General features: G+C 41.9%; 1 protein-coding gene across 1 annotated transcript; it reads left to right on the top strand.

Annotated features, from left to right (window-relative positions):
* The first annotated feature begins 163 nt into the window (after positions 1 to 163).
* On the top strand, positions 164 to 13,370 carry gemin4 (gem (nuclear organelle) associated protein 4). Its single transcript, XM_060898068.1, has 2 exons — positions 164 to 383; positions 10,084 to 13,370. The coding sequence occupies exons 1-2, from the start codon at positions 371 to 373 to the stop codon at positions 13,278 to 13,280; spliced, it is 3,210 nt and encodes a 1,069-aa protein (XP_060754051.1). The 5' UTR covers positions 164 to 370; the 3' UTR covers positions 13,281 to 13,370.
* The last annotated feature ends 161 nt before the right edge of the window (positions 13,371 to 13,531 follow it).

Genomic DNA, 13,531 nt, shown 5'->3' with positions numbered 1-13,531 from the left:
AAAATACACGAAAAAACAAAGCACGATGAATTCGCCAGGACTGCAGTGAACGCACGGGGGCGCTACTTACACACAGCCCGACGGATTTGCTCCTGTAGGTTTCTCTTCGCTGCACTCGTTGATGCGGAAGTATTGTACAAAACTCTGTGCTCAGTCAGCGTGTCAGAACTGGAGTGGTGAATAAAGCAAGTGTTCGTTTTCCACACTTAAACTCTGATAGTCTCTGTGTCTCACAGGGATAGTTTAAATATCGTAGTGTTTTATTTACACTGCAGTCAAATCATACTGTGTCAGATAATCTGCAAAGAATAAACACATGAGCCCTTTAGTCTGATTTTTTTTTATTATAAAAATAATTCCAAGCTCAGCAATGACGGACCAAGGTAATACAGTATTAATTTTTATTCATATTTCATGCATTTTCTCATCTCAGTCCGTTCTGAATCTGTGATATTATTTATTCATTATATTCACGACCTACACAATTAATCATAAGGGTTGTTTTACAATCAGGGTACGCAAGCTAAAAATCACATTTAACACTTATTCTCTTCAATATCAAAAGGCTTGACTAAATAAACTTGGTTGTTTATTGTAGCCCTGTGATAGCTCTATTTACCATGCAAAAAAAAAATTTGCTGATAACATTATTTTTGGTGAATGTATGGCAATATATGTCATATTTAGCAAAATTACTCGTGTCCTTTAGAAAAAGTGCTTTTTTGACCACAGGTAGCTCCAAAAGGGATGCACTTACATCATTCTTTATACCATAAAACACATATTTGGTTCCATATCATTGGAAACATAGTTAAGTTTTAATGTTGAATGCCAGTAAGTTTTCAGACTATTTTGACCAATTTAGTATGTAATTGTGTAAAAAAAAAAATGTCCTCTCCGAGACAGCTAATTTTTCAATATAAAATAACATATCTAAAATGATTGTTTTCATCCTAAAATGTGGTCAAGATATTGGGACATAAATATTATGGCCCTTTTCCACTACCCTTTTTCAGCTCGCTTCAGCCCGACACGGCTCGCGTTTCGACTACCAAAAACCAGCACGACTCAGCTCGCTTCAGCCCTGCTTAGCCCCTAAAACTCGCACAGTTTTGGAGTGGGGCTGAAGCGAGCCAAACCGAGCTGAGTGAGGCTAGGGGCGTGAGGAGACACTCCCCTGTGCACTGATTGGTGAGGAGGAGTGTCCTCACATGCCCACACACGCCCCGCGAGCACGCTGGGATCTGTAAACACCGTAAACCCGGAAGGAGGAGAATTACGAATTACGAGAATTTCTGAAGCCTTATGCGCCTCGCCTCATTTATACGCTCTTGCCAGTATCTGTTGGCGACAACAAGCCACAGCACCAAGACCAGCAACACTAACAACTCCATGTCCTCCATGTTTATTGTTTACTATTCGGGTCGTGAGACTACCGCTTAAAAGCTCACTGATGTCACTGTTTGTGCTGATTAACGACATCACGTGACGTCCACCCACTTTCGCTAACTCCACCCAATGTGTCCACCCACTTCCAGCCAGCACGGTTCAGCGCGGTTGTAGTCGAAATGCAACTCCAACAGCCCCGCTCAGCTCGACTCAGCACGGCACGGCTCAGCCCAACTGAGCCGCATTTGTAGTGGAAAAGCAGCATTAGAGACAACTAACACAAAGCTTACAGCTTATATTTAAAAGCACTATGGAAGTAGTGGATTCTGAATTGTCAAAAAAAAAAAAAGTCCTCTCCGAGAATCACTTCATTTGTTTCTCCCAGCCCTGCTTAAAGCTACCATTAACCTCCTAGGGCTTAGCGGTCACATGCGTGGACAGCACTTTTTAGAAATTCGGAACAAGAATCCACATATGTGGACATACTTTTTCTCTAAAAGTACATCTTATCAAAAGATGATGCTTAGTTTTTATTCTAATCAGGTTCTAATAAGCCCAAATAGCAAAGAGAAATAAAAAATGCATGTAAAAAAACAGCTTGGGCCTTAGGAGGTTAATCTTGTTATAATACAAACTATTACACATGCCTATGTTCATATGTGTATTAATTTCCAAAAGTGCAGATTTGATAGGTTTTTTTTTTAATTTGAATTTTGGACCCCTGTGACACAAACTTTGTACCCTGATTGTAAAACAACCCATATATTAGTTTGTTAAAGCTGTACTGCCTGTCAGATTTTCCAACTGTAAGTCCTAGAAAGAATTTTCCCTGACACCCAGTTATTTTTGTTTAGTGGACTGAAAGCTACTGAATGTGAATCACAGACTTCCAATTTTATTAGTTTTTTTTAAACAGAATAATTAATGAATTTAGAACCACGTGGCCCTAAATTCACCGCTGTTTTTTCCTGCTTCACCATGACCCATTTCAAGATACTACTCCTGTGTTTGAAATCGCTCGCTCGTTCACTACTCCCTACTCACTATACAGGGAATTACTATATAAAGGACTATATGGTGAGCTCATTGGTAAAATCAAAAAACACTTTCGAACACTAGTCCGTCATGCTGGTGTTTACGTCATTACTGTCGCAGAATTAAAATGTGCCAGATCAGTCGGCTGGTTGGTTTTCAAAATAATAAATACATGTATATTATTTACCAGCTGGAAGGTCTGTATGGTGAAATACCGTGACCTTGGCCCAGAAGGCCTCGGTCAGTACTTTCAAGACCTCGGTCACGGTATTTCACCATACGGACCGACCTTAAGCTGGTAAATAATATATTTATTTTTTTCTTTACCAAATTCTAACAGAAAACGAGAGCGCCCGAAAGGGAAAACCGAGCTGCCATTTTGAATCCTCATTATAGACCCTTTTCAGTCACGTGACCTTCGTAAACGCGACCGCCATTTTGGACATGTAGTGGACTTCGGCTCGAATCGGTTTGAATGCGAGGAAGGCGACAAACATAAAAGAAAAAGGAGCGAGATGCAGAAAACTGTATTTACTAGTTTACTGTAATTATGATCTGGCAGCTATTTACACCGGATCCAGTGTAAATAGCTGCCGGAGTCAACGTCCGAGCTTGCCGGAGCGCGCTCCGGCCGGCCGCAAGCTAGCGCGCTCCGGAACCTCGGACGTTGGCTCCGGCATCTATTTACACTGGATCCGGTGTAAATAGCTGCCAGATCATAATTACAGTAAACTAGAATGGAATGTTAACAGCAATGTAATGCCTTTTCTGGCTAATTTTATTCATCTTACCTCCAACAAAGTGGTCACTACACAAGCGTTGGTATGCCGCTATCCATCTTCTCCGTCGGTCAGCATCTACCGGGATCTGATAAAATGATAAACCTTGCCTTGTTTGTTGATGGTTACTACATCCAGGTGCACAACAATATAGTGGCATGATGGAAGTCTTGCTGAAAATAAACACTTTCTTTGCTGCCGTTCCTCAATGTTGGCTGTGGTAAACTACTGGTAGTACATGTCCAAAATGGCGGCCGCGTTTGTCGTGACGTCACGTGAAAAGGGTCCTCACGGCTGTAATGCAAATGGCTTCCTCCTCGGTATACAAGTGCACTTCAATGGCAGGAAAAAACTACATTTTGCTGCCTACGTAGTCCCCTATTTATACAAAATTGAGTCATTCAGGATTCAGCCATGTTTTTGCTCGGCGTTAGCAACAGTTAGAGGTTTTTAGCTTTCTCCTGAAATGTTTTCTTTTATTTCTTCTTCCTCAGGGTAGTAAAACTTGCTTTCACTGTGAACACTGTCGTTATCGCTATCCATGCTGTAAAATTAATGCTATTTTGAATCCTCATTCACGGCTGTAATGCAAATGGCTTCCTGCTCAGTATGCAAGCGCACTTCCATGGCAGGAAAAAAAACTACATTTTGCCGCCTATGTAGTCCCCTATTTATACAAAATTGAGTCATTCAGGATTCAGCCATGTTTTTGCTCGGCGTTAGCAAGTTAGAGGTTTTTAGCTTTCTCCTGAAATGTTTTCTTTTATTTCTTCTTCCTCAGGGTAGTAAAACTCGCTTTCACTGTGAACACTGTCGTTATCGCTATCCATGCTGTAAAATTAATGCTATTCTCCTGAGAAATGCTGGCAGAAATTTGTAAGATTTTTGATAATCTTATAAATAAATCTTATTAAAAAAAAGATAAATGTTGACAAAAAATCTACTATGTTTGTTGTTGTTGTGAACAAGTGAGTCGCCAGAGGTCAGTAACCGGGGTCCATAACTGGGGTCCGTGCCGTAGGATACGGACCCGCTTGCCAGCCAATCAGTTTGAGACTTTTAATTTGAATTCTTTCAGCATGACCGCAGTGCATGATGGGATATATTGCTTTGGTTAGTGACCATCGTTGTGCACTACTTTTCATAATGCATTGGAGGATACTTTGCACTACATAGGGTGTAAATAATCCTCACAAAGGTTTCGGACAGCACTACAAAATGGCGTCCTCACTATATAGTACCCTATATAGTGAGTAGGGAGCGATTTTGGACACAGGGTACGTCATGCATCACTTGGTGGGCTTTCCCTGTTCGTGCAAGACATTGTGGGATACAAATTTGAAACCGGAGAGAAAAATGGAGGACGTGGGTGTGCGAATGAAACGTGAAAGACCGACTACAGTAACAGAAAGTGAGAAGAAAAGACGTTATGTTGCGAAGGAAAGGAAACGCAGGACCAAACTAATAAATATCGGCGGTCAGCGAGCAGCTCGGTGTGATCAGCCATTCGTTTAGTGACAGAATGATGTAATTGTCAGTGCACAGTCAAAGGTAAACCTGTAGATGGCAGTAATGCAACACTGTGGATACCAGCTGGTGTAAAACCCAAAAAAAGATGATGATGATGATGGTGGTAAACCTGCGCATGCGCACACGAACTTCCTTTGTCTGCTTGACTGCGCAAAGCGAGCGATTTCATGTACATTATTTGCTCGGGAATCCCCTCAAATTAAATAACTTCCCAGCCACAGAATGGCCTGATGTTGTGTGAGAAATTACAGAAATAAACATGTATCACAATGACCACATTTCAGAGGGAACTCAATTTCACCGATTTTATTACAACCCCGATTCCAAAAAAGTTGGGACAAAGTACAAATTGTAAATAATAACAGAATGCAATGATGTGGAAGTTTCAAAATTCCATATTTTATTCAGAATAGAACATAGATGACATATCAAATGTTTAAACTGAGAAAATGTATCATTTAAAGAGAACAATTAGGTGATTTTAAATTTCATGACAACACATCTCAAAAAAGTTGGGACAAGGCCATGTTTCCCACTGTGAGACATCCCCTTTTCTCTTTACAACAGTCTGTAAACGTCTGGGGACTGAGGAGACAAGTTGCTCAAGTTTAGGGATAGGAATGTTAACCCATTCTTGTCTAATGTAGGATTCTAGTTGCTCAACTGTCTTAGGTCTTTTTTGTCGTATCTTCCGTTTTATGATGCGCCAAATGTTTTCTATGGGTGAAAGATCTGGACTGCAGGCTGGCCAGTTCAGTACCCGGACCCTTCTTCTATGCAGCCATGATGCTGTAATTGATGCAGTATGTGGTTTGGCATTGTCATGTTGGAAAATGCAAGGTCTTCCCTGAAAGAGACGTCATCTGGATGGGAGCATATTAGGGGTGGGTATTGGCAAAGAAGTCACGATTCAATTCGAATCACGATTCACATGCTACGATGCGATACTATCACGATGCATCACGATTCTTGAATTATTGCGATGCATTGCGATATATTCAACATACTTCAGTGAAAATGTAAAAAAAAAAAAAAGAGCATAATTACCAGTGGCTGTGTACGATCTGGATAGTGTCTCCAATTGATGCATAACTCAGAGCAACTCAGTTCATAACTGAATTTATTGAAACGACTTTGGAGGTAGTTGCCATTAAAATGAATATTACTGTTTCCATACTTAACAAGTGGACACACTAATGACAAAAATTCCATAGGATTTATAAAACTAAAAATAATAAAAGAAAACTAATAGCAGCAGTTTTCAATTTCTTTGCAGCACCTGCAGTATGGGAGGACAAGGCAATAATAAATATCAAAATATATATACTATATTACTCAGTGCATTAAATTATCATCATCATTATATTATTTGTTACATTACTTTACATTATATTTAAATGCCTTATGCATTTATAGTTTGTGGAGCATCCTCAAATTAGGAAACAATACACTCACTAAGCATATTTCTTTTAGCATGTTGTAGTACCGCAGCAGTTATGTCAGACTCGGTGAGTGTGCACATGTCCTTCTCAGATTTACGTATTTCTGCAGACAGGAGTGCAGCGTGGATGGCAGGCTGTTGCTCTAAAAAGCGCTCAAGCATGTCGTGCGCGCTGTTCCAGCGAGATTTGTAAACAGAGTCGCAGTCGCATATGATGTCTATGCAGAATGTCTAGGTCGCAGTAGCCCGCCGCTGGAAATGCCACTGGCATGAAGGCAGCGGGCGTCAAAAACTCCACGGCGACATCTACAGGACTGGAAGTTGTATTCTACTTGTTTTTAGCTGATGTTCGCCAACCATTCATACAATTTTATTTATTCATTTTTTAAAATTAATAATCGATATTTGGCGTCAAGAATCGATGCAGTATATCGTGAAAGTTAGTATCGCGATGCATTGTCATGACGATTATTTTGCACACCCCTAGAGCATATGTTGCTCTAGAACCTGGATACACCTTTCAGCATTGATGGTGTCTTTCCAGATGTGTAAGCTGCCCATGCCACACGCACTAATGCAACCCCATACCATCAGAGATGCAGGCTTCTGAACTGAGCGCCAATAACAACTTGGGTCGTCCTTCTCCTCTTTAGTCCGAATGACACGGCGTCCCTGATTTCCATAAAGAACTTCAAATTTTGATTCGTCTGACCACAGAACAGTTTTCCACTTTGCCACAGTCCATTTTAAATGAGCCTTGGCCCAGAGAAGACGTCTGCGCTTCTGGATCATGTTTAGATACGGCTTCTTCTTTGAACTATAGAGTTTTAGCTGGCAACGGCGGATGGCACGGTGAATTGTGTTCACAGATAATGTTCTCTGTAAATATTCCTGAGCCCATTTTGTGATTTCCAATACAGAAGCATGCCTGTATGTGATGCAGTGCCGTCTAAGGGCCCGAAGATCACGGGCACCCAGTATGGTTTTCCGGCCTTGACCCTTACGCACAGAGATTCTTCCAGATTCTCTGAATTTTTGATGATATTATGCACTGTAGATGATGATATGTTCAAACTCTTTGCAATTTTACACTGTCGAACTCCTTTCTGATATTGCTCCACTATTTGTCGGCGCAGAATTAGGGGGATTGGTGATCCTCTTCCCATCTTTACTTCTGAGAGCCACTGCCACTCCAAGATGCTCTTTTTATACCCAGTCATGTTAATGACCTATTGCCAGTTGACCTAATGAGTTGCAATTTGGTCCTCCAGCTGTTCCTTTTTTGCACCTTTAACTTTTCCAGCCTCTTATTGCCCCTGTCCCAACTTTTTTGAGATGTGTTGCTGTCATGAACTTTCAAATGAGCCAATATTTGGCATGAAATTTCAAAATGTCTCACTTTTGAAATTTGATATGTTGTCTATGTTCTATTGTGAATACAATATCAGTTTTTGAGATTTGTAAATTATTGCATTCCGTTTTTATTTACAATTTGTACTTTGTCCCAACTTTTTTGGAATCGGGGTTGTAAATCGAAAGGCCGTCTAGCTTTAACGTTTTAACTGTAACTGGTGGCATAACAGATCAGTGTGTGAATGGGACCATCATCCATCCATCCATCCATCCATCCATCCAATCATCCATCCATCCAGACAAACAGTACTGAGCTCAAATAAATGCTGTAAAGATGCTTTCATACTAAATGGAATTAAACGTGTCTGCATTAAAAAATACTATATAGAGCAGGAATTAAATGAAATAAAGTAAATATTTGGTGTGAGATGACCCTTTTCTTTAAAAAAAAAAAAAATAGTAGTCTCAGGTACAATGAGTGCAGTTTGATAAGGAAATGAGCTGTAGGTTTTACTGAGCATCTTACAGAACCAGCCACAGTTCTTGTGGACACTTTGTCACACTTGTTTCTTAATTTTGCAGCAAAACCCAGCAGCCTTCATTATGTTCTTTTCTGAAAAGTGGTTTCTTGTGTAAGATTTATTTTTTTTAACTGACCATACAAACGTTTTTCTGTAACATTTAATTTTGTGCTGGAAAACTAATGTTTACATACATACATACATACATACATACATACATACATAGTTAATAAGTAATTCAACACTATCCTGTTCAGCATCAGCGGATCTAAAATCTATCCCTGGAGGGCCTCACACACTCATACATATTTCTATAATATTTAGTATAAACATGCAGGTGATTAGGCGGCACGGTGGTGTAGTGGTTAGCGCTGTCGCTTCACAGCAAGAAGGTCTGGGTTCGAGCCCCGTGGCCGGTGAGGGCCTTTCTGTGCGGAGTTTGCATGTTCTCCCCGTGTCCGCGTGGGTTTCCTCCGGGTGCTCCGGTTTCCCCCACAGTCCAAAGACATGCAGGTTAGGTTAACTGGTGACTCTAAATTGACCGTAGGTGTGAATGTGAGTGTGAATGGTTGTCTGTGTCTATGTGTCAGCCTTGTGATGACCTGGCGACTTGTCCAGGGTGTACCCCGCCTTTCGCCCGTAGTCAGCTGGGATAGGCTCCAGCTTGCCTGCGACCCTGTAGAACAGGATAAAGCGGCTAGAGATAATGAGATGAGATGCAGGTGATTATAGGAAATCGTGTGTGACGATTGGTTGAGAAATTCAGACTATTTCTTGATCATCACCTCGAATGGCTCGGCAAAATGGCGGCCATTTACGGCTTTGTCACCGTAAAGCCAGTATCTCACTGGGCTGCGACAGCTTGCGACAAATTGCGAACGTCATTCGCAAGAGAGTTTCAAAAGTGTCTTGAAACATTCGCTGGGCTTCTCAATTTCCTTGCATGAGTCGCAAAGTGTCGCTCCTTTATCGCTGAAATTTTGAACATGCTCAAAAAACTTCTCTCAAAATAGCCGCAAATGCGTCGCTAGTGTCGCAAAGCCGTCGCAAACCCTTGTCAAGTCAGTTTCCGTGAGGCTTCCTCGACTTCCCTGCCTGCCGAGGGAAAGTCAGGCTGCGACAGCCTGCAACTAGTTGGAAACACAACAATTGCGTTAAAATATGCGAATATCAATTCAGTGTGATTCCAAGTGAAAATTGTCGCTAATTCGCATCTTTTATCGCAATTGTTGTGTCTCCAACTAGTCATGGGCTGTCGCAGCCCAGTGAGATACTACCCTGAGTGAGGAAGAATTACAAATTATGAAAGAAAATGCCGTTCCTAAAAGCACTAAAGATGCTCCGAAGTCTGGTCTAAAACTATTCAAAGGTAAGGTGGAATTGTGATTTATTTTATCGATGAGATGAGATGAGATTTAAAAGCAGGATTTTATGTGACAAGTCTGCGCCACACCTTTATTACATTTGCATGCTGCTTTTAAAGTCTGAAATAATGTTTAATACGATTTTTAAAAAATTTTTGAAATAATCATCTGTGTATTTATATTAAAACAGTTATCCGCCTCAGACTCGGTGAATATCGGTGAATAATAACCTCAACTTCGCCTCACTTTGGTGAATAATTTTTAAATGTCAGCTGTGAAAGAAAGGCCCGTTTTCTGTTGTGTTTTTAATGACGACGTGAAGAAAAAACATTTATTTTCCAATTTGACTGAATAACTATAATAATAATGATATTGGGTAAATGAATCTTTCATCCATTATCAGCACTAATGCACACTGATCCAGTCTTTGTATTTGTTCTACTGTTTGTTTGGAAGTTCACGCCGTATGCTGGTGTCATTGGACCTGTTTTCCTACAGTACCCAAATTACCTGTGAAATAATTAATCCAGAAGATATTAAGACTACAAATTAATGAGGCTTACATTGCAATTGTGAAGCATAAAATGACTTTGTTCTAAAAACGTGCAGGCTAAAACTGTGACGGGGAAACCATTTTAACAGCTACCTTATGTTGTCTGTTTCACCTTCAGAGTCCTGGCTGAACTGTGAGAAGACTGCCGTCTTGCAGGGCGGGTTTCTGCTGGCAAATCAGTTATGCCAGCCGGAGCCTCTGTCCGTTTTGAGAAAAGAGGACTGGAAGCACGTTGGACGCCCTGTAATCCAGGCCATCACTGAAGTATGTGGAGAGTTGTGTGTAACCAACCACGAGAGACTTCACTGGAGAAAGAGAATTCTGTGTATTCTATGGAGCAAAATTTTGGAGAATGAAAAAGGAGAGGATCTTGATATCAGATGGAGGGAAAATCCATTATTTTCCTTTCAGAACAGCCTCCCTGATATCAGTCATACAGTCCTGTTTGAACTGATCAAATCCCTAGACTTCTTCAGCATCTACGTTGAGTTGCTGCAGTGCTTCGAATCAGTCCAGCAGTGCATGGAGTTGGAGAGATTAGTGAAGCATGTTACTAAGGACGGCACAGAGGCTGATGTGAAATTCTTGCTAGAGGTGTGGTGGGAGCTGTTGAAGGGAAGGAAAGAAACCAAGGACAACCTGGACCAAATCTTTACTGCCCAGTGTGTACAGTTCACACAGACCCTCCCAGACTGCTCACCACAAGCTTCAAAACGATTTAAACCAGACCCAGATTTGGACGTGTCCACCACATGCGTAATGTCGATCCTATTTCAAGGACTGAAGGACGTAAAGGATATTATAACTTCATCCGAGATGTGTTATTTTGCTCTCTCCAACTGCCTAGACATGATGTACACTTTCTATTTGTTGAACCATGCAACAGACCTCCCAGCTGAAGTCAAACTCCAGAACATTGCCCGCTCAGTGAGCCTGCGAAAGAGAAATAATCCTTTGGAAGGGGTCGATATTATTCAGGCCATACGTGAGTCTCTGAGAGATCTGATTGCGATACTCACTCCTGCTCAGAGCAAGCCATGTGGAATTACCCTGATGCAAGCCATGGACACAGTACTTGAAATGATACATGGATGGAAAAACAGAGGGTTATTGAGGATGCCCACTCATGACCCGAGTGCTTTAGCAATCCGTCTCAAAGATAGTCTGGGCAGAGTTGTGAAGTCTTTGAAAGTCCAGCCTGAGAACCTGGATGGAAATGGACAGATGGCAAATAGTTTGAAAGTAACTTTAGAAGATTTACTTTCATCCTCCTCGTCTTTTAATGTGCCGGAAAGTCCATCAAATGAAATAGCAAGTGTTGCAATAACAATCATTGACCATAATCTGAAGGGTTTTGAGGATCTTCCTAAGCTTTTTGCCTCCAAACTGAGCCAGACTTTCAGTGATGCAGAGTGGCTAAGCTGCCTTGAGAGAAACAAAGGTGCATTTCAGAAAAAAGACCTCGTCATGGCCTTAGTCTCTTCTCTTATATCCAAATGCCAAAGCGATGCTGATGTAACCCACTGCAAAAAACTCAAGGATATTCTTGTGGAAATCTTTTCCCAGCTGTCTTTACCAGACAAGAATGCAATCCTTTCTGAAATTCTTACCTTATCAAAGAAAGGTTTGCATGGCTTCCTTCCCAGCTCAGTAACCGTAGGCTATGACAAGGAGCTCAATCTTGCTTTTAATTGCATCATTCAAGGTAAAGCAAAAAGCAGCAGCCTGAGCTCAGCCGTCAATGCTGTGGCTCGCATGGCCTTTCAGAACCCTGAAGCCACCATGCACCGGTGCTGCCACATGGCTGTGGCGAACCTTGGTGCTCATACTCTCCTTGCTCAGATTCTCCAGCAGCTCTCTGGACTTAAGAGCACATCCAGGGACCTGTATGGGACAAGAAACAAGGAATACAACTTGTTGTGCAAATGTCTGCAAGATACTATGTGGAACAAACTCTCTTCACCTCAAGAGGAAGACCAGTTTCTTTGTTTCCTGTCAGCATTAATGGAGTCCAATATTATTAATCAAAGGGCAGAAGAATCAAGCTTCCTCCTCCCAGAGGACATTGTACATGTTTTTGTCTTGCCTTACTTCTCCTTTTCGGACCCCCAACCCTGCAGACTTGAAGTGTGCTTACGTCTTTTCCAATCAGCTTTGGCCTGTGTACCCACAGATGATGTGCACTGGATAATGAACTGCTCTCCATTTCCTCTCCTGTACTGTCTCGCTCAGCTTTTGAACAGTTGGAGTAAGTGCTGGGAGCAACAACTAGAGGGTGATATTGGTTTATCTCTTGAATCCAAAGAACTATTGATCTCCATTCTGACCACAGTGGGCAAGGCAGTTGGTAAGGAAGTGGCTATAGCTCCTAGTACATGGTCCAGGGCACTTTCTTGGCTTTATGCAAAAGTGGAAGAACTTGACTGGACTGTCCGCATTCACCTCAAAGAAGTGTGGGGAGAGCATTTCAAATACGAGGTGCCAACCTCTCTCATGGCTGTATCTGAGCTCTCTGAGCAGGAGTGGTCTGGATTGGTGTTGCCTCACTATGGTCAAGGCACTGGCTTGATGGCCTGGATTGAATGTTGTTGTCTCTCAGATCACATTCAGGAAATAATGCTGGACTCCCTCTCTCTCAACCTGCTCAACCCAGAGGAAGTAACCATGTTTGGTAAAGGCTTGCTGGTGGCAGTGTCTCAGGTTCTCCCCTGGTGCACAGTTGGTGAATGGCAGCGACTACTGAAAGTGTTGCATAAACTCCTCCAGTCAGATAAGCTTCATGTACCATACTCCCTGGAATATGTGGACTTCCTCCCATTACTTGACCTTCGTTCATTTGCTCATGACCTGCAGGTGTCCGTGTTCCTGCTGCGTACGTTTCAGCTGCTCTGTGGCTCCAGCTGTATAGGATGGCTGCCTCCCCAGGGCTGGGCACATGTAGGTCGGCTCTGTGCTACTGCCATGAGAGGCACCATAGACTCTGTGAAGAATAAAGTGCCACTCCAATCCACCACCACCTCCCCTAAAAGCCACATCATGGGTAGTGGAAATCTCTGTCAGGAAGTTCTGTTTGTGCTGACTCAGCTGTTTTGCCATGTGCTCCACATGCAGGTGATGATGCCTGGCCAGCCAGAGCCTTTGTTTCTGTGTGCACTGGATATTCTGTCCCACTATGAAGCTGTACTGACTGCATACCCCAAGAGCAGCAATGCCCTACAGGTAGCCAATACACGCCACTTCTTTACCACCATTACAGATAATCTGCAGTGCACGGACATGAGAGCTGTCCTGCACCAGAAGATTGCTCAGCTATAAGGATCAAATGGCAAATTAATGCTATTGATTTAAAAATGAGTTTCTTTCCTCTTCCACTTAGCCTCACAATAAAATGCTATTAGCACAGCATTTGCTTGTCTCTTGTTAATTTACTTGGGAGGTAAGAAAAAAAAACCTTTAGTTAAATCCTGGAAGTTGGGACTTCAGTTACAGTTGTGGTCAGAAGTTTACATACAGTGACATGAATGTCATCTTGGATATGAATGTCACGGCAATATTTGGGCTTTCAG

The sequence above is a fragment of the Neoarius graeffei genome, chromosome 17 (genome assembly GCF_027579695.1).
Source record: "Neoarius graeffei isolate fNeoGra1 chromosome 17, fNeoGra1.pri, whole genome shotgun sequence".
Lineage (NCBI taxonomy): Eukaryota > Metazoa > Chordata > Actinopteri > Siluriformes > Ariidae > Neoarius > Neoarius graeffei.
This window is presented reverse-complemented; position numbering and strand designations above follow the sequence as displayed.